Source organism: Cherax quadricarinatus, chromosome 11 (genome assembly GCF_038502225.1).
Source record: "Cherax quadricarinatus isolate ZL_2023a chromosome 11, ASM3850222v1, whole genome shotgun sequence".
Classification (NCBI taxonomy): Eukaryota; Metazoa; Arthropoda; class Malacostraca; order Decapoda; family Parastacidae; genus Cherax; species Cherax quadricarinatus.
In genome coordinates, this window is record NC_091302.1 from 4,839,073 (window position 1) to 4,866,000 (window position 26,928).

General features: G+C 41.9%; 2 protein-coding genes and 1 pseudogene across 4 annotated transcripts in view; 1 reads left to right on the plus strand and 2 right to left on the minus strand.

Moving 5' to 3' along the window:
* Positions 1-2,518: 2,518 nt before the first annotated feature.
* Positions 2,519-6,970, minus strand: LOC138852578 (protein tumorous imaginal discs, mitochondrial-like; annotated as a pseudogene).
* Positions 6,971-7,643: 673 nt separating this feature from the next.
* LOC128687650 (uncharacterized) lies at positions 7,644-14,097 on the plus strand (the record flags this gene model as incomplete). Its single annotated transcript, XM_053775217.2, is given in 2 exon segments — positions 7,644-7,818; positions 10,988-14,097. Coding segments are annotated over 2 exon segments (810 nt in total), but the record flags the coding sequence as incomplete, so codon positions are not given.
* Positions 14,098-18,062: 3,965 nt separating this feature from the next.
* The window catches only part of LOC128687488 (nuclear pore complex protein Nup214), a 147,393-nt gene continuing 138,527 nt past the window's right edge, over positions 18,063-26,928 (minus strand). For 2 of the 3 annotated variants that reach the window (XM_053774953.2, XM_070083914.1), the window contains one exon: positions 18,063-18,490. In XM_053774953.2, coding sequence (XP_053630928.2) covers positions 18,463-18,490 — 28 coding nt within the window. In that variant the 3' untranslated portion in view covers positions 18,063-18,462. Of the gene's footprint in view, positions 18,491-18,696; positions 18,787-26,928 lie in introns of all 3 variants that reach the window. The other variant, XR_011391858.1, reaches the window with a different exon arrangement.

The following is a 26,928-nucleotide window of genomic DNA, read 5'->3' on the forward strand; positions in this document are numbered from 1 at the left end:
GGAACAGGATGAACAGTTTACCCTCCTCTAGCAGCATCAATCGCCCATGCAGGAGCATCAGTCGACCTTGGCATCTTCTCCCTTCATTTGGCTGGAGTTTCCTCAATTCTTGGGGCTGTAAATTTTATAACTACAGCAATCAACATACGAACCAGAGGGATATCCATAGACCGAATACCTTTATTCGTATGATCCGTCTTCATTACTGCAGTACTTCTGCTTCTATCCCTCCCCGTTCTAGCAGGAGCAATTACTATACTTCTTACAGATCGGAATTTAAACACTACTTTCTTTGATCCTGCTGGCGGAGGAGATCCTATTCTCTACCAACACTTATTCTGATTTTTTGGGCACCCTGAAGTCTACATCTTAATTCTCCCAGCTTTCGGCATAGTCTCACACATCGTCACACAAGAATCAGGCAAAAAAGAAGCATTCGGCACACTAGGAATAATCTATGCCATAACAGCAATTGGAATTCTAGGATTCCTTGTGTGAGCTCACCATATATTCACTGTAGGCATAGATGTAGACACCCGAGCATATTTTACATCAGCAACCATAATTATTGCTATCCCCACAGGAATTAAGATCTTCAGATGATTAAGAACTCTTCAAGGTTCTCAATTCTCATACACTCCTTCACTCCTGTGAACCTTAGGCTTTATTTTCTTATTTACAGTAGGTGGCTTAACAGGAGTTATCTTAGCAAACTCCTCAATCGACATTATTCTTCATGACACCTACTACGTTGTAGCTCACTTCCACTACGTTCTATCTATAGGAGCTGTATTTGGAATTTTCGGGGGTATTGTTCACTGATTCCCCCTATTCACTGGATTTTCTCTGAATTCTTCATGATTAAAACCTCACTTCTTTACTATATTTTTAGGAGTAAACTTAACCTTCTTTCCCCAACACTTCCTAGGATTAAATGGTATACCACGACGATATTCAGACTACCCAGATGCTTACGCAGCATGAAATATTGTCTCATCCATCGGATCTCTTATTTCATTAGTAGCTGTTTTCTGGTTCATAATTATTGTTTGAGAAGCTTTAATATCAAAACGTAATATTACTTCACCGTCCTTCCTACCTTCCTCCATTGAATGACAGCACCCTTTCCCACCTGCTGATCACAGGTACGCAGAAATTCCTCAGCCCTCTGGACAACAGTTTTGGTAATCCCGCACCTCCTCCTAACTTCCAAACTACGAATTCTCTGCATTATATTCACACCACACATTGCCCTCAGACATGACATCTCCACTGCCTCCAGCCTTCTCCTCGCTGCAACATTCATCACCCACGCTTCACACCCATATAAGAGCGTTGGTAAAACTATACTCTCATACATTCCCCTCTTTGCCTCCAAGGACAAAGTTCTTTGTCTCCACAGACTCCGAAGTGCACCACTCACCCTTTTCCCCTCATCAATTTTATGATTCACTTCATCTTTCATAGACCCATCCGCTGACACGTCCACTCCCAAATATCTGAATACATTCACCTCCTCCATACTCTCTCCCTCCAATCTGATATCCAATCTTTCATCACCTAATCTTTTTGTTATCCTCATAACCTTACTCTTTCCTGTATTCACCTTTAATTTTCTTCTTTTGCACACCCTACCAAATTCATCCACCAATCTCTGCAACTTCTCTTCAGAATCTCCCAAGAGCACAGTGTCATCAGCAAAGAGCAACTGTGACAACTCCCACTTTGTGTGTGATTCTTTATCTTTTAACTCCACGCCTCTTGCCAAGACCCTCGCATTCACTTCTCTTACAACCCCATCTATAAATATATTAAACAACCACGGTGACATCACACATCCTTGTCTAAGGCCTACTTTTACTGGGAAATAATTTCCCTCTTTCCTACATACTCTAACTTGAGCCTCACTATCCTCGTAAAAACTCTTCACTGCTTTCAGTAACCTACCTCCTACACCATACACCTGCAACATCTGCCACATTGCCCCCCTATCCACCCTGTCATACGCCTTTTCCAAATCCATAAATGCCACAAAGACCTCTTTAGCCTTATCTAAATACTGTTCACTTATATGTTTCAATGTAAACACCTGGTCCACACTCCCCTTACCTTTCCTAAAGCCTCCTTGTTCATCTGCTATCCTATGCTCCGTCTTACTCTTAATTCTTTCAATAATAACTCTACCATACACTTTACTAGGTATACTCAACAGACTTATCTTATATATATATATATATATATATATATATATATATATATATATATATATATATATATATATATATATATATATATATATATATATATATATATATATATATATACTTCACCATTATCCATAGTTTCAAGTATCCACGGAAGGTCTCGGAAATTATCCCCTGCAGATACGGGGGGATTACTGTACTTCTGGTCAATACAACTGATGCATCTAAACAACCTGATTCATTCTGGATTGCCACCAGGCTGACACCCCTTCCTCATGCTCTCCCCCCTTCACACTACCCGTGCTTGACCCTGCTCACACCCTCTCCCCCTGTTGGTCCTTATCCACCGTCTTTGTTCTCTTTGTGTCCTCGGCGGCGTCTTCCAGGTCGTCTGCAACTTTCCGAGCAATTATGCCATCGATGTTACCGCTCAGTATGGTTTGGAGCTATCTTAGAATTTTGCTCTGCTCCAGTGCCACTTGTTTATCATCTTTGGTGTAAGTGATGCCATTTATCGTCCCGGGCATGTCCATCTCCAACTCAGCCAGCGCCGGCGTCAGGCTGGTGGGCACCTTGATCTTCACGTGGACATAGTGGTCGCCATAGCCGTATGAGCTGACTCACTTCAGTCCCTTGCCATTCAGGCCGATCCTGGTGTGTGACTGTGTGCCCTTGGGTATCTGTAAGGTGATATCATCATAGATGCCCTGTACTCTAGTGGCACCACCTAAAGCAGCCTGGGCTAGGAAGATCGTGGCGTCTGTGTGGATATCTGCTCCTTCTCGGCGGAAATAGTCGCTCTTGGTAACGTTGATTCGGACAAACACTTCCTTCCTGCCCACGGTCATTCTTAGGGTCTGTCCGTTCTCAACACCTGCAGGAACTGGCACCGTGACGGTCTTCCTTTGCAGATGACACCCGAATCTGCATGACAGTATCTTCCATTGCAGACACTGCAAGGCTCCAGGCGGACATCAACCAAATCTTTCAGTGGGCTGCAGAAAACAATATGAAGTTCAACGATGAGAAATTTCAATTACTCAGATATGGTAAACATGAGGAAATTAAATCTTCATCAGAGTACAAAACAAATTCTGGCCACGAAATAGAGCGAAACACCAACGTCAAAGACCTGGGAGTGATTATGTCGGAGGATCTCACCTTAAGGACCATAACATTGTATCAATCGCATCTGCTAGAAAAATGACAGGATGGATAATGAGAACCTTCAAAACTAGGGAGGCCAAGCCCATGATGACACTCTTCAGGTCACTTGTTCTATCTAGGCTGGAATATTGCTGCACTCTAACAGCACCTTTCAAGGCAGGTGAAATTGCCGACCTAGAAAATGTACAGAGAACTTTCACGGCGCGCATAACGGAGATAAAACACCTCAATTACTGGGAGCGCTTGAGGTTCCTAAACCTGTATTCCCTGGAACGCAGGCGGGAGAGATACATGATTATATACACCTGGAAAATCCTAGAGGGACTAGTACCGAAATTGCACACGAAAATCACTCACTACGAAAGCAAAAGACTTGGCAGACGATGCACCATCCCCCCAATGAAAAGCAGGGGTGTCACTAGCACGTTAAGAGACCATACAATAAGTGTCAGGGGCCCGAGACTGTTCAACTGCCTCCCAGCACACATAAGGGGGATTACCAACAGACCCCTGGCAGTCTTCAAGCTGGCACTGGACAAGCACCTAAAGTCAGTTCCTGATCAGCCGGGCTGTGGCTCGTACGTTGGTTTGCGTGCAGCCAGCAGCAACAGCCTGGTTGATCAGGCGCTGATCCACCAGGAGGCCTGGTCACAGACCGGGCCGCGGGGGCGTTGACCCCCGAAACTCTCTCCAGGTAAACTCCAGGTACAGTCTGACCCTTGCCCTCGCACTCCTCGCAGGGGTACTTGATGTGCATGCGCGTCCCATGGCAGTACCGGCACGTCTGCCGCAGTACTAGCATCATATTGCTTTAGTTCCCGGTTCGCACCGAGAACCTGAACACTTGGGGCAGATGTCCACCGTATTGAGAGTGACATCCTTATTGATTCCTCGAGCTGCTTGAGAGAACGTTAGATTCAATGCAATCTCCTGAGCAGTGCCAAAGCCGAACGTGGACTCAGCAAAGTCCTGATCTCCCATGTCAAACCCGCCTCTTCGGAAATCACCAAAGATCTTCCTGAAGAGTTCCTCAGGATCAATGGTTGTCTGGCAGCTCCAGCCAGGCTGCAATGGATTTCTGCCCATGCCGCTGCTGCCCACACGACACATCTGCTCTGCCGTGTGTCCCATGGTGTCATACTGACGCCGTTTCTCCTCATCACCAAGCACCTCATACGCTTCAGAAACTTCGGTGAACTTCTTCTGTGAGGTGGGGTCATCTTTATTAACATCCGGGTGGTACTTCTTTGCCAGTTGGTAATACGCCTTCTTGATCTCCTTGCTGGAGGCATTGCCTGGGATCCCAAGGACTTCATAGTAGTCACGTTGTTTAAAACCTTGCGATGTATGGTACGGCGAGCTGCCCTGGGGTCCTAATACCTTGCCCTGGTGTAGGACGTTATTTATCAGCCTGAGTCGCCCTACTGTCACCCAGGAATGTGTGGAGAAGCACAAACTACCATGAACACCGTGATATAGCGCCCTGGAGCAAAATCTTGCAGGCTGGTGCAACAATTTCCAGCAGGAGAGAGCACGGGGAGCCGCCACACCTGCGGCTATTTTTTTTTTCAACAAGTCAGCTGTCTCCCACCTTGGCAGGGTGACCCAAAAAGAAAAAATCCCCAAAAAGAAAATACTTTCATCACTCAACACTTTCACCACACTCACACATAATCACTGTTTTTGCAGAGGTGCCCAGAATACAACAGTTTAGAAGCATATACATATGAAAATACACAATATATCCCCCAAACTGCCAATATCCCAAACCCCTCCTTTAGAGCACAGGCACTTTACTTCCCATTTCCAGGACTCTAGTCCGGCTATATAAAAATAACTGGTTTCCCTGAATGCCTTCACTAAATATTACCCTGCTCACACTCCAACAGATCGTCAGGTCCCAAATACCATTCGTCTCCATTCACTCCTATCAAACACGCTCATGCACGGCTGCTGGAAATCCAAGCCCCTCGCCCACAAAACCTCCCTTACCCCTTCCAACCTTTTTGAGGACGACCCTACCCCGCCTTCCTTCTCCTACAGATTTAAATGCTCTCCATATCATTCTACTTTGATCCATTCTCTCTAAATGACCAAACCACTTCAACAAACTCTCTTCAGCCCTCTGACTAATACGTACTTTTATTAACTCCACACCTTCTCCTAATTTCCACACTCCGAATTTTCTGCATAATATTTACACCACACATTGCCCTTAGACAGGACATCTCCACTGCCTCCAACTGCCTCCTCTCTGCTGCACTCACAACCCAAGCTTCACACCCATATAAGAGTGTTGGTACTACTATACTTTTTACATTCCCTTCTTTGCCTCCATAGATAACGTTTTTCGTCTCCACATATACCTCAATGCACCACTCACCTTTTTTCCCTAATCAATTCTATGATTAACCTCATCCTTCATAAATCCATCCGCCGACACATCAACTTCCAAGTATCTGAAAACATTCACTTCTTCCATACTCCTCCTCCCCAATTTGATATCCAATTTTTCTTTATCTAAATCATTTGATACTCTCATCACCTTACTCTTGTCTATGTTCACTTTCAACTTCGTACCTTTACACACACTCCCAAACTCATCCCCTAACCTTTGCAGTTTTTCTTTAGAATCTCCCATAAGCACAGTATCATCAGCAAAAAGCAACTGTGTCAATTCCCATTTTGTATTTGATTCCCCATAATTTAGTCCCACCCCTCTCCCGAACACCCTAGCATTTACTTCTTTTACAACCCCATCTATAAATATATTAAACAACCATGGTGACTTTACACATCCCTGTCTAAGACCTACTTTTACTGGGAGGTAGTCTCCCTCTCGTGTACACACCCTAACCTGAGCCTCACTATCCTCATAAAAACTCTTTACAGCATTTAGTAACTTACCACCTATTCCATATACTTACAACATCTGCCACATTGCTACCCTATCCACTCTATCATATGCCTTTTCTAAATCCATAAATGCAATAAAAATTTCCCTACCTTTATCTAAATACTGTTCACATATATGCTTCAATGTAAACACTTGATCTACACAATCCTACATTCTGTCTTACCTCTAATTCTTTCAATTATAACCCTACCGTACACTTTTCCTGGTATACTCAGTAAACTTATTCCTCTATAATTTTTACAATCTCGTTTGTTCCCCTTCCCTTTATATAAAGGGACTTTACATGCTCTCTGCCAATCCCTAGGTACCTTCCCCTCTTTCATACATTTATTAAACAAAAATACCAACCACTCCAACACTATATCCCCCCTGTTTTTAACATTTCTGTCATGATCCCGTCAGTTCCAGCTGCTTTAGCCCCTTTCATGCTATGTAATGCCTCACGTACCTCCCCCACACTCGCATCCTGTTCTTCTTCACTCCTAAAAGATGGTATACCTCCCTGGCCAGTGCATGAAATTACCGCTTCCCTTTCTTCGTCGACATTTAAAAGTTCCTCAAAATATTCTCGCCATCTACTCAAAACCTCCATCTCCCCATCTACTACACGTAAGCCGTTTCACACCGAGGCTGGGTGACCCAAAAAGAAAATACTGTCATCATCATTCAACACTTTCACCATCACTCATACATAATCACTGTCTTTGGAAAGGCATTCAGATACGCCAGTTTAGACATCCCTCTACACTGCCAATATCCTAAACCCCTCCTTAAGAGGTGGGAAACAGGTACTGAAGTTAAAAACACAAATAAGCCATGGGGATGCCAGAAAATATCTCGTCTCAGGGGCGGTCGGGAAGTGGAACGACCTTGACACAAGGGTAGAGGGTGACTGTATATTGTTTTGAGAGCAGGTGTAATTTGGCCCACTACACTAGAAGAGAATGAATCTGGCAAGAAGCAAGTTGAGAGGCAGAGCCTGGAGCTAGAACTCATCCCCATGCAACCACATATAGTGAAGTGCTAGGCCCATAGTTGTTGTAAAGGGAGGCAATTGGGATTGATCCAAGGGATGGTCTGGTTCAATTCCTTGGATTAAGAGTCCCTCATCAGGTTAATGTGTTAACCCCTTCTTTTGTGTGGTTTATGCACATTGGTCAGCCCTTGCAAAATATGAATCTGGAAGGCAAAAACTTGTTTATAATTATGGGCAATCCTCTAGCAGCTGGTGTTTAAGTAACAGATAATAGTCACACAAAATTTAGGGTAGGTTAGCCTAGGTTAAGATAATTTATGTTGGATTAGGTTAGGATTTTTTTTATTTTACCTGCATTTATTTCTTTGCAGGTCTGGGTAACACATCCTTCTGGGTGGGAGGAGTGAAGCGAGGTGTGGAGGAGTGGTGGTGGGTAGATGGCACCTACCTTACCCTGGGCAGTTCCTTCTGGTACCCAACCTTTGCTCGCCGACCCAAGGAAGTTCCTGAGGCCAGGATGTCCCTCCGAGACTCCATCTTCACCAGAAGAAAAGGCGAGACTAAAAGTCATTGCAATAATCAGGTTGAAGTGCTAAACCCATGACAGTCATATAACACCTGGGACAGAGGCAAGCAGATTTGATCCAAAGATCATTATTAGTCAAGGGGAACACTAAATCCATAGGGGTCATACATTGCTTTTGCACGAAGTACTCAGGTTTGATCCAAGGAAGTGGAGGGCAGGTTCCTCTTCTTGGATCAAATCTGAATGCTTCCCATTTTCCCTTGCTCTTCACTCAATCCAAGGAAAGAGAGGATAGGTTCAGTTCCCTAGATCAGTTATTATTATTACTGTAATCAAAGAGAAGTGCTAAACCTAGAAGGGTTATACAGCGTCCCTGTATCAAGAATTTCCCTTGAGAATCTTGGCTTTAGCTTTCTGCAAACCAGGATTCCCAAGCTCTCTTCACATCGAGTATGTTAAGGTTCCACATTATGCAGTTTGTTCAGTATGGGAAGTGATGCCATTTTATTTAAGGGAAGGGTAGCTTCAATCTCTTGGATCAGAAACACATCCCTGGCATCAAGGCGCTCCCGAAAAGTGAATGAAACATGTTTAAGGGAGTCTTCATTGGTTTTGTCATTTGTATGCCTTGAGATCAACAACCTGATTGATCACATACCAAGCAGCATTTAGCTATAGGAATATAATAAAATTAAGCCCTAAACCTGAAAGGGTCACAGTACTGCAGGTAGGAATGTGCAAGTAATAAGAGTGAGGGGCATGAGTGTGTGAGTGCAGGGGTCAGTATGAGTAGAGGGGAGAGCAAGATTATTATTATTATAATCAAAAAGAAGCGCTAAGCCACAAGGGCTATACAGCGGGGGAGAGCAAGAGGAAAATTAATATCACAGTTGGGGCAACAAGTTAATTTCTGTTAAGAGAGCACCTGCAATGCACCGTGTCCAGAACTACTATGAATGACAAGGCAGACATCGATGCAATGTGCATGATAGCCATGAGAAATGCATGTAATCCAGCTGTGAAAACACTGGGTGAGTCTAGTAAATGACCTCAGATGACTTTGTCAGGGATAAACTACTCCATGGGGAAGTGGAACAGAATTCTTCCTCTGAATGCCATGCGTGTCGTAAGAGTTAGTTTAATATGTTTATTATGCACCCCATACCCATCCTGTGGGCGGTAGTCAAAAGATTACAGAGGTACATAATTGGTCCAGGGACTGGGCCTCAAAGTTTTGATAGCTGAGCAAGTTACAGAGGTAATGAATTCACAATTTACAAAGGTAATGAACTCACAATTTACAAAGGTAATGAACTCCAGGTAGGTCTAGTCACAATCATGACAAGTTACAAAGGTATTTACAGATTACAGAGGTACACAATGGGTCCAGGGACCGGGCTCCAAAGTTTTGATGGCTGAACTAGGTACAAGGTTATGAACTCACAAGTTACAAAGGTAATGAATACTGTAAGAATGGTTACTTACGTTTATACATGGCTGCAATCATGAACAAATTTTAGAGTAATAGTGGCCCGGTGGCCTGGTGGCCTGGTGGCTAAAGCTCCCGCTTCACACACGGAGGGCCCGGGTTCGATTCCCGGCGGGTGGAAACATTCGACACGTTTCCTTACACCTGTTGTCCTGTTCACCTAGCAGCAAATAGGTACCTGGGTGTTAGTCGACTGGTGTGGGTCGCATCCTGGGGGACAAGATTAAGGACCCCAATGGAAATAAGTTAGACAGTCCTCGATGACGCACTGACTTTCTTGGGTTATCCTGGGTGGCTAACCCTCCGGGGTTAAAAATCCGAACGAAATCTTATCTTATCTTATCTTATCTTAATGAGCAATTCACACTTCCACACCCGGTCACAACTGTAGTGAGTTATTGGTGCAAATGTTGATTGCTGAGTCTCTCTCTCTCACACACACACACACATACAAATTCATACACACACATACATAAACACACACACAAACTCATACACACACACGCACACACACTCATACACACACACACACACACACACTCATACACACACACACACTGTCGTAAGAGGCAACTAAAATGCCGGGAGCAAGGGGCTGTATACATTACTAAATTTAAAGAGAGACTTTTTTTTTTTTTTTTTTTTTTAGGTCATCTGCCTTGGTGGGATATGGCCAGTTTGTAAAAAAAAAAAAAAAAAAAAAAGTTGCATAACCAAAGCTATCAGAGGATTTAGAACCATCAGTGTACACTGCAATAGAATGAGAATGGAAGTGATCAAGAGTGAGCAAGCATGACTAATAAGACTTCCCAAGTAGGGAGGGAAAAGTAAGATGCAGGGTGAATGTAGAGGGGAGGTAATTAAGGAAAGCCAATAGTGAATATGGAGAGGAAAGGGGTGTAATAAATGGGGATGACAATTAAATAAAGACGTCTTATTAACATCTGTTACCATCCTACATGTGGAAGGATTGTGAAGGTCAGTGTACTGTAAATCATAAAACCTAGAGGTGTGGACTCCTCCTTGGGTTTGGAGGGAAGAATGGAGGGTGAGATGGAGCCCTTGGGATTCATAATGATGATGATGCCTAATTCCTGTGGCAAACTCAACAAGGTCTGCAATTCTAGAACCAGGAACCATAACAATTTGAGCCGAGTCTGGAGAATGTTTGCTAGTCAACTTGTGTACCTGTATCAAGACTGCACTACAAGTACAATAGTGAAATTAACAGTAGACACAAGCTCACCAACAATTACATTTTGCTATGTGTATAACATGATTGGTAAGCACCCTTGTCTGTTGAAAAGCCAGAAACAGATTCGTGGTTGCTGTAACGGTAGAACTTTTCAGTCACACACCATGAGCACAGTCAGATCACCAGGGTACACATTTCTAATGCCTTCCTGAGGTTTGGGGGATGGCAAGTGATGCTGCAATGAAAACAGAGGTGGTAATAAGCTGTAACAATGTCTGAAGAGGACATAGGTGGTGGAATATCAAGAAATGTGGCATGAAAAATGTGCCCAGTCAGCTGAAGGAGGAAGCCTCCAAGATCCCTTGGTTGAATGACCCATATGGGTTTAGTGCTTCTTAAATGCAATAGTTTTTATATTTTAAAACATTCTTTATCTCTAACTACATTACCTACAGAACTGTATTTCACTATGTGCTTCATAATGATGTTAACAGAATTTTTTAATGTTTCCAGGAACACATGCCCCTTCCATGCTGAGATCTGCAGGAAGACATAACAGGATTCCTGGAAGAATAGCATCATGTGTGCAGTCAAACATAAGTCACATTCCAGGAAAATCAATCTCCCACATACAATCATCTACAGCACCTCAAGCTGGTAAGTTTCACCAAGAAAACACCTCAGGCGCACCTCCAGAAGCTGTGCGGGTCTCTAGCAACTCTGGCCATCAAGGTACTCGCTGGTGGACCTCTCGTCGCACTCCAAGTAACTACAAATCTCTGGTCATACATCCTATGAAACAGCATCCTATGAAACACCAACACAGACAGACTGTTTACACTTCAGGAGAGAGGGACTCTAAAGGTCATTGGTCAAGAGAGGCACAAGGTGACAAAAGTTACACTTCTGCAAGAAAACGCAAGTTCCTGAAGAAGTCATTTATGAGAGCCAGAAGACGTGAGGATCAAGAACTACAGACACAAGAGGCACATAAGTTTGTAGTGGGTGAGGGGCAGCTGGGGGCTGATGTAGTACCAAAGAGAGCTGTGTGTCTGTGGGCAAGATTCAGACACTTTTTTGCTTCATGTTCAGTTACAGAGCGCTTAAAAGCTCTCTGTGAATACAAATTCCTCATATCCAAAAATTGAAATTATGTGATGGCTTTATTTAAAGACAAAGAAAAATAGTACACACACTGTTGTGGAAAAGTTCTGAGTGCACAAAAAAAAATGACTTTTACTTACTGTAATAAGTATTTACATAAGTATTAGTAGTTACTAACAACAGTATGTTTATGCAGATTAAAAAATACTCCCAAATAATATTGAATAAATAAAGCTACATTAGTTAAGAGAGGAACTTATGTGACTTATGTAACTGTATATGTGATTTTCCTATTGTACATAGAGAACTATGAGTATGTATTGGGTATAAAACTATAACATGTGAAATATATATATATTTTTTTTTGTTTTTTACAAAATTTTGGGTATCAATTATTCTATGTCAAATCTGTGGAATTTTTTTTTACCTCAATGGCTGTCTTCCACCAAGACAGGTTGACCCAAAGAAGAAAATATCCACTATCATTCATTCAATAGCTGTCTTCCCAGAAGTGTACTGACATCATAATTCAGTTTACCCTTCAACTGCAATATCCCCTATCCTCCTCCAGAGTACAAGCACTGCCCTTCCCACCTCCAGGACTCAAATCCAGCTAATGGGCTTCCCTGAATCCTTTCATAAAAGTTACCTTGCTCTCAAATGCCAACAGCACGTCCACTCACTCCTAACAAATTCACACAAGCCTGCTGGATGCTCAAGCCCCTAAAACCCAAAGCTGTTCTTGGAATAACCCCTACCCTTCCTACCTTCTGCCCCAGATTTTTACACCCTCTTCTCCAACCTATCCTCAGCCCTCTCGATTATAAACTTAGTGATCTAAATATATTTAAATATAAGGACATTGTGCAGAGAGATTGAGGAAAGGCATACACTAACATATTACCTGGAGTTTACCTGGAGAGAGTTCCGGGGGTCAACGCCCCCGCGGCCCGGTCTGAGACCAGGCCTCCTGGTGGATCAGAGCCTGATCAACCAGGCTGTTGCTGCTGGCTGCACGCAAACCAACATACGAGCCACAGCCCGACTGATCCGGAACTGACTTTAGGTGCTTGTCCAGTGCCAGCTTGAAGACTGCCAGGGGTCTGTTGGTAATCCCCCTTATGTGTGCTGGGAGGCAGTTGAACAGTCTCGGGCCCCTGACACTTATTGTATGGTCTCTTAACGTGCTAGTGACACCCCTGCTTTTCATTGGGGGGATGGTGCATCGTCTGCCAAGTCTTTTGCTTTCGTAGTGGGTGATTTTCGTGTGCAAGTTCGGTACTAGTCCCTCTAGGATTTTCCAGGTGTATATAATCATGTATCTCTCCCTCCTGCGTTCCAGGGAATACAGGTTTAGGAACCTCAAGCGCTCCCAATAATTGAGGTGTTTTATCTCCATTATGCGCGCCGTGAAAGTTCTCTGTACATTTTCTAGGTCGGCAATTTCACCTGCCTTGAAAGGTGCTGTTAGTGTGCAGCAATATTCCAGCCTAGATAGAACAAGTGACCTGAAGAGTGTCATCATGGGCTTGGCCTCCCTAGTTTTGAAGGTTCTCATTATCCATCCTGTCATTTTTCTAGCAGATGCGATTGATACAATGTTATGGTCCTTGAAGGTGAGATCCTCCGACATGATCACTCCCAGGTCTTTGACGTTGGTGTTTCACTCTATTTTGTGGCCAGAATTTGTTTTGTACTCTGATGAAGATTTAATTTCCTCATGTTTACCATATCTGAGTAATTGAAATTTCTCATCGTTGAACTTCATATTGTTTTCTGCAGCCCACTGAAAGATTTGGTTGATGTCTGCCTGGAGCTTTGCAGTGTCTGCAATGGAAGACACTGTCATGCAGATTCGGGTGTCATCTGCAAAGGAAGACACGGTGCTGTGGCTGACATCCTTGTCTATGTCGGATATAAGGATGAGGAACAAGATGGGAGCGAGTACTGTGCCTTGTGGAACAGAGCTTTTCACCGTAGCTGCCTCGGACTTGACTCTGTTGACGACTACTCTCTGTGTTCTGTTAGTGAGGAAATTATAGATCCATCGACCGACTTTTCCTGTTATTCCTTTAGCACGCATTTTGTGCGCTATTACGCCATGGTCACACTTGTCGAAGGCTTTTGCAAAGTCTGTATATATTACATCTGCATTCTTTTTGTCTTCTAGTGCATTTAGGACCTTGTCGTAGTGGTCCAATAGTTGAGACAGACAGGAGCGACCTGTTCTAAACCCATGTTGCCCTGGGTTGTGTAACTGATGGGTTTCTAGATGCGTGGTGATCTTGCTTCTTAGGACCCTTTCAAAGATTTTTATGATATGGGATGTTAGTGCTATTGGTCTGTAGTTCTTTGCTGTTGCTTTACTGCCCCCTTTGTGGAGTGGGGCTATGTCTGTTGTTTTTAGTAACTGTGGGACGACCCCCGTGTCCATGCTCCCTCTCCATAGGATGGAAAAGGCTCGTGATAGGGGCTTCTTGCAGTTCTTGATGAACACAGAGTTCCATGAGTCTGGCCCTGGGGCAGAGTGCATGGGCATGTCATTTATCGCCTGTTCGAAGTCATTTGGCGTCAGGATAACATCGGATAGGCTTGTGTTAATCAAATTTTGTGGCTCTCTCATAAAAAATTCATTTTGATCTTCGACTCTCAGTCTGGTTAGCGGCTTGCTAAAAACTGAGTCATATTGGGACCCCTTATGTACGCTGGTAGGCAGTTGAACAGTCTTGTGACACTTATTGTATAATCTCTCGATGTATTCATGGTGCCCCTGCTTTTCATCAGGAGAATGTTGCATCTACTGCCAAGTCTTTTGCTTTCATAGGGAGTGATTTTCATGTGCAGGTTTGGTACCAATCCCTCCAGGACCTTCCAAGTGTATTTTTTCATGCATCTCTCTCGCCTGCGTTCGAGGGAATACAGATCAAGGACCTTCAACCGTTTCCAGTAGTTTAGGTGCCTTATCGTACTTGTGTGTGCTGTGAAAGTTCTTTGTACGCTCTCCAGGTCTGCAATGTTGCCAGCCTTGAAGGGGGCCGATAGTGTACAGCAGTATTTCAGCCTAGAGAGAACAAGCGATTTGAAGTGTCATCATAGGTTTGGCATCCCTAGTTTTGAAGGTTCTCATTATCCATCCTATCATTTTCCTAGCCGATGAGGTAGATACATTGTTGTGGTCTTTGAATTATTATTATAATCAAGGGGGAAGCGCTAAACCCGGAGGTCTTTGAAGGCGAGATCCTCTGACATTACCACTCCCAGGTCCTTCACATTTCTTTTTTGCTCTATTGTGTGGTTAGAATTTGTCATATACCCAGATACATTTTTAATATCCTCAAGTTTTCCATATCTGAGTAGTTGAAATTTCTCCTCGTTGAACTTCATATTGTTTTGAGTGGCCCATTTGAAGATGGAAGTCACTGCCATGGCAATCCGGGTGTCATCTGCAAAGGAAGACACAGAGCTATGGCTTACATCTCTGTCAGAAATGAGGACGAGGAATAGAATTTGAGCAAGTACTGTGCCTTGTGAAACAGAGCTTTTCACCGTGGCTGCCTGGGACTTTACTCTGTTTACTATTACTCTTTGTGTTCTATTTGTCAGGAAGTTATAGATCCATCTACCAACTTTTCCTGTTATTCCTTTATCATGCATTTTGTGTGCTATTACACCATGGTCACACTTGTAGAAAGCTTTTGCAAAGTCTGTGTGTACTACATCTGTATTTTATCGTCAACAGCTTCCAGGACCTTGGGAGTGGGATTAAATTATGGGAAATCAAATACGAAATGGAAGTTGACACAGTTACTTTTTGCTGAAGATACTGTGCTTTTGGGAGATTCTAAAGAAAAGTTGCAAAGGTTAGTGGACAAGTTTGGGAGGGTGTGTCAAAGAAGAAAGTTGAAAGTGAACATAGATAAGAATAGTGATGAGGGTATCAAATGATTTAGATAATAAAAATTGGATATCACATTGGAGGAAGTGAGTATGGAAGAAGTGAATGTGTTCAGATATTTGCAAGTTGACTCGTCAGCAGATGGGTTTATGAAGGATGAGGCTAACCACAGAACTGATGAAGAAAAAAAGGTGAATGGTGTTTTGAGGTATCTGTGGAGACAAAAAACATTACCCATGAAGGCAAAGAAGGGAATCTAAGAGAGTATAGTGGTACCAACACTCTTATATGGGTGTGAAGCATGGGATGTAAATGCTGCAGCAAAGGGGAGGCTGGAGGCAGTGGAGATGTTGTGTCTAAGGGCAACATGTGGTGTAAATATTATGCAGAGAATTCATAGTGTGGAAATTAGGGGGTGATGTGGAGTTGCTAAAAGAAGTAGTCAGAGGGCTGAAGAGGGGTTGTTGAGGTGGTTTGGTGATTTAGAGATAATGGAACAAAGTAGAATGATTTGGATAGTATATAAATCTGTAGGGGAAGGAACGCAGGGAAGGGGTTGCCCTCGAAAAAGTTGGAGGGAGGGGGTAAAGGTGGTTTTGTGGGTGAGGGGCTTGGACTTCCAGCAAGCATGCGTGAACGTGTTAGATTGGAGTGAATGGAGCCAAATGGTTTCTGGGACCTGATAAGCTGTTGGAGTGTGAGCAGGGTAATATTTTGTGAAGGGATTCAGGAAAACCGGTTAGCCAGACTTGAGTCCTGAAGGCAAGAAGTACAATGCCTGCACTTTAACCCTTAAACTGTCCAAACAAATCTACGTTCATATGCGTAGTGCTCCAAAAGTACATCTACATTTTTTTACATATTTTCATATATATATAAAAAAAAAAAGTAGATCAAAGTTTTTTTACATGTTTTCAAATGTAAAAAAAACAGAAGGTCTACGTTTTTTTACATACTTTCAAATGTTGAAAAAACGTAGATCTACGTTTGGACAGTTTAAGGGTTAAAGGAGGGGTTTGGGATATTGGATGTTTGGAGTGACATTTAAACTGTCGTATCTGAGTGCCTCTGCCAAGACAGTGATTATTTATGAATGACGGTGAAAGTGTTAAATGATGATCAGTTTTTTTTCTTTTTGGGTCACCCTGCATTGGTGGGAAATGGCCAACATGTTAAGAAAAATGCTAAACTTTTTATTTATTACTTCGTTTTAGTTGCCACTATTTTGATAAATTTGAACATGCACATTGGGCTAACTATTTAGTAAAGACTTATTAGTCACAGGGAAGTGTTAACCCCTAAACTTCATGTAGCAAGAGGGAAATGGAAGGTACTCAGGTTTGATCTGAGAAAAAATGGAATTAGTGCAAATCTTTGGATCAGGAACCATTCATCATCAAGGCAAGACTCCCTTGAAGGGAGTAAGGATGTATATAACATGCAATTTTCCTTTAAAATATTTCCAATGATAGATAACATCTTTTTTTTTTTTTTAACCCTTTCAGGGTCCGTCCCGTAGATCTACGGCTTTACGTTCAGGGTCCAAACCGTAGATCTACGCCATGAGCTCAGCTCACTCTGATAAACTGTGAGTGGTACATTTGGGCCTAGGTATGAGAGAATACATCTATGTGGTATGTGTGCACCACATAAAACAGATCCTGCAGCACACTGTGTATAATGAGAGAAAAAAAATGAAATCATGATTTTTCGATTAAAACAGCAACTTTGCAGTGTTTTTTCGTATGTTTTTTATAGTTGTATTTGCGATTTCTTGGTCTCATTTGATAGAATGGAAGACATATTACAGAAATAGAGATGATTTTGATTGGTTTTAGCACTGGAAATGGCTTGAAACTGAGCTCAAAGTAGCAGAAATGTTAAATTTTTGCCAATATTCAAGAGTAAACAAACGACCTCACACGTCTAATACACGTCAGCTGGTGGGTCTAATAAACATTCACAAATATGGTGATGATATTTATACAATTATTACAGTATTGCATAACAGTAAATCTTCTATTTTTTGGTGTGAATAAAAATTCATTATGTGAATAAAAAATCAAAATGGAATTTATTTGTAAAGCCTCAAAACATAACTAATGAACAGAGGAAATGTTAGTTTAGTGCCAGGAATGCCTACATTGTTCATTCTGGACCCTATTTTGAAATTGGAATATTTTGAACTTTGTGTTAAATTGGCCAAATTAACAATTTCCGATCACTTTATTTTGTAGTTGAAACAGTTGACTTGGCGATTTCTTGTGCTCAATCGATAGAATAGAAGTGAAATAGCTAAGAATTTGGTTGATTGGAATAATGTAATTGGCCTAAAATGGGAGTCAAAATCGGCAAAATCGCCGATTCGTAAATATCGCTGACACATCAAAATTAGCGAGAGCATAATTTCGTCAATTTTCCACCAAATTTCGTACTTTTTGTTTTATTACCTTCACAAAAAGATTCTCTACGATTTCATAAGAAAAAATAACAATTTTTTTTTTTTTAAATTCTTGGACACTGGTATGTGACTCCAGATTTGGGCCTTGGACCCTGAAAGGGTTAAAGAATGAACTAAAAAAATCCAGATAATAGCAACTGTTCATTTGTATATTTAAAATTTGAGGTTCATACAGTGTGTACATAAACTCCAAACACAGGTTTATACAACATTCTTAAGCTATCAGTAATGACTCTGTAAAATATAAACCAGACATATAACCAATGATATACAGTATATTTCATATTTTCTTTATTTCTGTCAAAAGTTTTAGTTTTATTTTTCATAAAATTAAAAAACAAAATAACAATGATTATAATGAGACAAAAATAAAAGTCTTTTATCTCATGTAGAAGATAAGAAACAAACAAAAGACCGGTGCATTTTAATGCCCAGTACACTCTTAATTTTTCTATAATACTGCATTTAAAAAGTGAACATATATAGCAAGGAATTAGCTGCAGAAATCTCCAGGTTCCAGTGTAGTCACTAACGCCAGGATGAGAAGTTACTGCCACTGAAAAGATAAAAAATTACACAAGTAAATTCTGAAACTGTTGTTAAAATTACATGAAATGAATAAAATAATTTAAAATTAGTGATTAAATCTGATCCACTGTATAACTAATATAGTTCATTCCTAACAATAATTAAAAAAGACAAAATATCATTAATTATTTTAATGTCAAAATACCATGCCACATGAACATGTTCTCTCCTTACATCCTTCGAAACAACTTATGCATTATGTTGCATTTGTTGTCTACTCATTTTGGCACATACAGTTACTCATACTGTTTCACATCTCGGTATCTGGAATGTATACAATAAGGCACATCAGATGCTAGCCACAAAGAAAATGGTTTCCAATTTCCAAATGTATTGACAGACTGGAGCAAAGACAAATACATGGGAAGTGTTATGCCCATAAGGGTTATACAAAGCCCAGAAAATGGGAGGCAATCAGGTCTGCTGTGAGAAAGGAGAGGAAAGACCCACTGGAGCAAAAGTTCTTCACCAGGCTCAGGTCACCTCCCTTTTTCTTGGATTTCTTACTCTGAATCATTCTCCTGCATTTCAAAAGTTACTAATGAGTCATCACAAAGCATCTAAGTATGAAGAGAATTACAATAAAATTAATAATGCCAACAATTTGACATACAAAGTGTGTACTCCTATATTATAATAGAAAAGTTTCATTCATCACATGTGGAGAAATATAACCCAACACTAGTACACATAGATTAAACCAAATTTTCTTCATTTCCTTAAATTTATCCTCCGGTATTTGTAAAAAATTTCAGCTTTGCTATAATTTATGCCAATTGTCAGATCCAGTCAACTGTCTACTGCATTCAACTTTCTGCAGTTTCAGCCTCCAGGGATAACTAAATGATTTTTCTTGAGATGCTGTATCTTTCTCTAGTTTCAGGAATGCACTATATTTCTATATGTGGTAACTCACATGTAAGCAAAGACAGGAGAATGACTGAACAGTACAATTTTATTTTGGTCTGAGATCCTCATTGAGATCAGCATTTTCTTTTCATTTTTGTTATATTTACAATTACTGACTGACAGTATAAATCTTACCCATGCCAGTAAACCATGTCCAGAATGGTTCCATCATTTTCAATCACCACAGAGACTCAATTCACAAGTTACGACAGCAAGTCTCTTCATAATTTACAGTTCTACTTGCTCCAGTTTTCACTAATCCTTCAACAGTTTAATTAGTAAATCAATGGTAATACTTGTGTGAGACTAGTAATGAGCTGAGAGCAGTGCAGACTAACCAAAGTGATTTAACATATTTTTTTTTTTGCAAAAAATAACTGAGCTAAGTGATGTCTAAGAGTACTGTATGTGTCAAGCTTTATATTTTAAGTACTATACCTTTTGTTTGTTGGTTCTATGTTTGTTATATATATTGTATTTACTATTACAAGTGAGTTCTACAATTTCAGGCCAGTATGAGAGCCACTCAGCCAGCTGGCTTTAATAAAACTAATCAAACCAGGTATATTTCTATATGCAATGCCAGGAATTTTAGGACTCACTTACCATGGGTTCAAACCCCACACCTTCCATTGTTTGTTTGCAGTTGTGTTATAATTTAGTTTCATGAGTCACAAAGACAGCTCTGAGGGAGCTTGAGCTAGAGTTCACCACAGCCATGCTAGTGGGAGATTTATCTGTAAAAATTTGCATTTGTGGTCACAGTGGAGCCCCTGCTAACCTCCCTATGGTTCATAGACATAACATAGCTGGATGAATCTTCTTGTAGCCAGCTGGCCCAGTGCCTTACACCTGGCCTGTAATTTTAGGACTTACTTGCCATGTGTTCAGATCTCCACCCATTCCATGGTTTAACTCACCTGCTCACACCCACTGGCTCGCACACTCCCACCTACTGGCTCTCACACTCCTACCCACTGGCTCCCACCCACTAGCTCTCATGCTCCTACCCACTGGCTCCCATGCTCCCACCCACTGGCTCACATGCTCCCACCCACTAGCTCTCATGCTCCTACCCACTGGCTCCTACCCACTAGCTCTCATGCTCCTACCCACTGGTTTGCATGCTCCCACCCACTGGCTCGCATGCTCCCACCCAAAGACTCTCATGCTTCCATCCACTAGCTCACAAGCTCCCACCCACTAGCTCTCTCATACTCCTACCCACTGACTCTCACGTTCCCACCCACTGGCTCTCACGTTCCCACCCACTGGCTCTCACGTTCCCACCCACTGGCTTACATGGTCCCACCCACTGGCTCTCATGGTCCCACCCAATGGCTCTCACGCTCCCATCCACTGGCCCGCATGCTCCCACCCACTGGCTCGCATGCTTCCACCCACTGGCTTGCATACTCCCACCCACTGGCTCACATACTCCCACCCACTGGCTTGCATGCTCCCACCCACTGGCTCACATACTCCCACCCACTGGCTTGCACGCTCCCACCCACTAGCCCATAAGACAATGGACACACCCTGAGGTAGAGGGGAAAGACTGCAGTACATGCCGTATTTCCCCTATATGTACTCCATCGTGTAAACTGATTTTTATACAGCGTGTGCACTGAAACTATGCTGCAATTTTGCAAAGCACATTAACAGATTGTGTGTTATTCGACAGTCTACTGCAATTAAAAACAGTGATATGTCTACTATGTACTGCTATAACCAAGTGATTAGAAAACAGTGATAAGTAAGTCTAATACTACTATAGTATACTGCTATGTTCTACTAGGATTTTACTCTTGTCTTAAGTCTGCCTGAAATGCTGTACATAAATACAAGCTTTTCCATGTAAGACACTTTTGTACCAAATGTGACTTACTGGAAAATAAATTTATTATTATTTTTATTATGAATAATTATTCACATGCATGCTAATCACTTACAATCTAAAACTAATTTCTTGAATTAACCCTTTGACTGTCGAAAGGCCCAATCCTGAAGTGTCTCCTGGTGTCGCAAAATATTCGAAAAAAAAAAAAAAAAAAAAATTTCTTATGAAAATGTTAAGATTATGTTTCTGATTATTTTAGCCCCCCCCCCCAAAAAAAAAAATTTCCCATCAGTACTTACCGAGATACAGAGCCCTGAAGTTTGCTGAAATTGATCTGCGAACGGCAACAGCGGCGACTGCTGCACACCCGGTAAACTTTGATTACTTCTATTCGATGGTTTCTTGTTTTTTTCACTATTTTATTTTTTCACATAACTTTTGTGGCCTGTGAGACCAAATTATTGTGCAATGTTCAAATATACACTTGTTGAATGTAACACAATTCTAGCAAAAACACTCGTATCATTATAATGTTGCTAAAACTTGTTTACACAAACAATGTAAACAAATGTTTATTACAATTGTTCTATAATATATATACATATGTACAATCACTGGACACTTTTCTAGAACTGCTGATGCTTGTGGAATTCTTTGAAACATGGGTATAAGCACAATGGTGTCTTACACTCCTCACACATAAAACGAGTGTCTCTGCGTTTTTGTGCGCGTTTTGTGGTATGTCCACAGACAAAACAACTCTTCTGAGCATTTTTCTTGGCAGTAGTAGCAGGCAGTGGTATGGGGTAATGATCACCAGGCCTCAGACGAGAGGACATGTGTTGATAATTTCGTGGGCGCTGGTCTATTGCAGGTGTTGTTCCTTGGTACTTGAATATTATTTGTCTGATGACTGACAAACAAAATTCACCATATTTGGGTTTCTTCTTGGTCTTCAACTTATACATATTATAAGCATTCAGCATGAAAATGTCAAGAAGATGGAAAAACAGTTTTATGTACCACTTATAACTCTTGCGAACACAGTCAGCAAACCCAATCTGCATGTCACATTTGTCCACTAAGCGCATATTGAGGTTGTAATCCATCACAGCTGTAGGTTTTACAATGGGTTCATTGGTCTCTCTATTCTGCTTGCCAGTGTCTACCATTTCATGTCGGTGAACTGATGTCAGCAGTGTGACATCACGTTTGTCATGCCACCGAAATGCCATGATGTCATTGGCAGCAAACACCTGCACTTCACCTCTATGACTGCCAGCATCAAACCTAGGCATATGTTTATGATTTCCATGCACTGTGTCACACACATCTGTCATGTTCACTCGCAAGAAATCACTGAGTATAGGGCTTGTGTACCAGTTGTCAGTATATAAAATATGCCCCTTACCAAGATATGGCTCCATCATTGTTCTAACCACATCACCAGAGATACCCAGTAACTTTCTGGTATCTTCCAATGTTTTACTGCCAGTGTACACAATTATATCCAAAACCAGACCAGTTTTGCAATCACATAGAACATATAACTTTATACCAAAGCATTTCCTCTTACTTGGTATATACTGTTTGAATGAGAGTCTTCCTTTGAACAAAATCAAAGACTCATCAATAACAAGCTTCCTGAAGGGATAAAAATACATACAGCACTTTTGTTTCGGGTACATAAACACACGTCTGATCTTATATAACCTGTCGCTTCTATCAGGCCTTGTTTTGTCTGAAAAGTGTAACATACGTAACAGTAACACAAATCTATTCACTGGTATAATGTCACTGAAAGCAGGGGTTGAACTCAGGCGGTCTGTCGCCCAGTATGTGTTGACACTGTGCTTATACACATGTGGCATAAGCATTATTGTGGCAAAGAACAGATACATCTCTGCCACAGTTGTGTCCTTCCACTGGTGTAGGCGTGATCTTGGCGACAGAATAGTGTTTGCCATGGTGTACTCATAGTATGTATTGCTTTCCCTGACAATAATGTCCATCAGGAGTTCATCGAAGAACAACTGAAAGCATTCCAGTTCAGTGGGATTGTTCCCAAGTGTACATGATGGCCGTATTCCACTTTGTTCTCCATCAAAGTCATGGGGATTGGGAACAAACTCATCATCTTGCTGCCAATCCCAGATGCGGTCAGCTGGTGGGTTCTGGATATTGTAATGTGGTTGTGGTTGTGCAGGTTGTGGTTGTTGTGGGAGTGTGGGGTCGGGTGAGGCTGGTTGTAGTTGTGCAGTCAGCAGCGCGGGTAGTAGCGTGGCCCGCTGCTGGTGTCACATGACTCATGCCACCATCACTATCACCACCACCGCCTGCTGCCTCACTTGCATCATTGATACCCATCGTAACAATATCGTCAGCTTCACTATCAGGACATGGTGTAGGGCCATGGGATGTGCTCCGAGATGTACTCCTTCCTCTTGGAAGAGCATATGGCACACTACCAGACCGCATGCGACATCGTATATACTGCCGCTTCACTGGGGAATATTCACCCTCACTGTCACAACTAGAGCTGCTTTCAATAACCTTGAAATCACTGCTCACATCTGAGTCTTGTACACGGGCAAATAGTTTCCTCTTTCGTCCTGGTACAGGTGAACATGAACGAGCCGGCCCAGCACCAGAGGTGGAAGGTTGTGGGTCATCTGGGTTTTCATCACTAATTATGTTATCCTGGGCACTTTTTTCGGTCACACCCGCTTCAAAACCAGGGAATTCACTTTCTTTGACACTTTCATCACTGTTTGAGCTATCACTTTGGAACAAAAGACCTCCAATCCGCCAAGGAGGGAGGAACTTCTTACCGCGAGGCATGGTGAAAATGGACTACCAAGATGGTGTTCCCACAATGCACCGCTGAGTCCCAGATTTTTTTCACAAGGTGCACACCGACCACTGAGACCCATTCTCTCTCATGTAGACCTACCAGCCCTCTCCCGCTTGATTTGAAGCCGCTAGAATTTATGCGTATAGATACGCATATGCGTATAGTTCCTTTGTATAAAGACAAAGGGGATAAAAGAGAGTGCAAAAATTATAGGGGGATAAGTCTGTTGAGTATACCTGGCAAAGTGTATGGAAGAGTTATTATTGAAAGAATTAAGAGTAAGACAGAGAATAGGATAGCAGATGAACAAGGAGGCTTTAGGAAAGGTAGGGGGTGTGTGGACCAGGTGTTTACAGTGAAACATATAAGTGAACAGTATTTAGATAAGACTAAAGAGGTCTTTGTGGCATTTATGGATTTGGAAAAGGCGTATGACAGGGTGGATAGGGGGGCAATGTGGCAGATGTATGGTGTAGGAGGTAGGTTACTGAAAGCAGTGAAGAGTTTTTACGAGGATAGTGAGGCTCAAGTTAGAGTACGTAGGAAAGAGGGAAATTATTTCCCAGTAAAAGTAGGCCTTAGACAAGGATGTGTGATGTCACCATGGTTGTTTAATATATTTATAGATGGGGTTGTAAGAGAAGTAAATGCGAGGGTCTTGGCAAGAGGCGTGGAGTTAAAAGATAAAGAATCACACATAAAGTGGGAGTTGTCACAGTTGCTCTTTGCTGATGACACTGTGCTCTTGGGAGATTCTGAAGAGAAGTTGCAGAGATTGGTGGATGAATTTGGTAGGGTGTGCAAAAGAAGAAAATTGAAAGTGAATACAGGAAAGAGTAAGGTTATGAGGATAACAAAAAGATTAGGTGATGAAAGATTGGATATCAGATTGGAGGGAGAGAGTATGGAGGAGGTGAATGTATTCAGATATTTGGGAGTGGACGTGTCAGCGGATGGGTCTATGAAAGATGAGGTGAATCATAGAACTGATGAGGGGAAAAGGGTGAGTGGTGCACTTAGGAGTCTGTGGAGACAAAGAACTTTGTCCTTGGAGGCAAAGAGGGGAATGTATGAGAGTATAGTTTTACCAACGCTCTTATATGAATGTGAAGCATGGGTGATGAATGTTGCAGCGAGGAGAAGGCTGGAGGCAGTGGAGATGTCATGTCTGAGAGCAATGTGTGGTGTGAATATAATGCAGAGAATTTGTAGTTTGGAAGTTAGGAGGAGGTGCGGGATTACCAAAACTGTTGTCCAGAGGGCTGAGGAAGGGTTGTTGAGGTGGTTCGGACATGTGGAGAGAATGGAGCGAAACAGAATAACTTCAAGAGTGTATCAGTCTGTAGTGGAAGGAAGGCGGGGTAGGGGTCGGCCTAGGAAAGGTTGGAGGGAGGGGGTAAAGGAGGTTTTGTGTGCGAGGGGCTTGGACTTCCAGCAGGCATGCATGAGCGTGTTTGATAGGAGTGAATGGAGACAAATGGTTTTTAATACTTGACGTGCTGTTGGAGTGTGAGCAAAGTAACATTTATGAAGGGGTTCAGGGAAACCAGCAGGCCGGACTTGAGTCCTGGAGATGGGAAGTACAGTGCCTGCACTCTGAAGGAGGGGTGTTAATCTTGCAGTTTAAAAACTGTAGTGTAAAGCACCCTTCTGGCAAGACAGTGATGGAGTGAATGATGGTGAAAGTTTTTCTTTTTCGGGCCACCCTGCCTTGGTGGGAATCGGCCAGTGTGATAATAAAAAAAAAATAAAAAAAAAGATACGTCAAACACGGTATCTCCCATGATGTATATATACGACCGCGACAGTCAAGGGGTTAAAACCCATTCACACATGTACACCCAAGGCAACACAAACTTTTGTGACAGCTTACAATACCTTACATTAGAAAACATCAATTACCATAGTCTACATACAAATTGGGTCCTTCAGGTTCACAGAAATCCTGTTATGAACCCCAATAACAAAATCCCCAACAAACAAGTTGAAACCAAAGTTGTGGCACATCAGAAAAAATGAGCAGCACAATTACCACCACACTACTAGGAGGAGGAGAGAGAAGAACAGGATCTTTTATAAGCAGGTGGCCATGGGTAAGCAGTGTGTACTCAAACCTCAATCATCTAGAGAACAGTTTCAAAGTAATGATTCCTTTGGAGAGATAGTCAAACATCTACATCCTGCTAAACCTTGTACAATATGTAGAGTAGACAGTCGTTTAACACGGTTTTGTTTGGCACGTTTTGGTTATAGCGCTACTGAAGAATTGCGTCGTATTTTTGTATAACACTTCATAAAATTAACTTACCATTGTTTAGTTTGCAGGAAGGGAAAAAATTTGGAGTGTGCGTCGCCCGCAGGATACACTATGCACCACTTAATTTCATCTTAATTAGGGAAAAGGCCTTACAGTTGTTTAAAGCAGTGTGTGATAAGGAAGGCCTGAAAAAGGGTGTATGTTTAACACAGGCTGGTTCCACACCTTTAAGTTGAGTAACAAGTTACATAATATTAAGTTTTCTGGTGAAAGTGCTTCAGATGATCATACAGCAGCAAGTAATTTCCCTGCTGAATTGCAAGAAATTATTTCTGAGGGTGGCTATGAGTCATATCAAGTTTAGTGCTGATGAGACGAGTGATTTTCGAAGAAAATGCCAACACGAACTTATATTAGTCGGTAAGAGAAAAGTGCACAGGGCTTCAAGACAGCAAAAGGATCGCTTCACCTTGCTCCTTTGCTCTAGTGCATCAGGTGATTTCAAGTATAAGCCCATGGTTATTTACCGCTCTAAGAATCCTCATG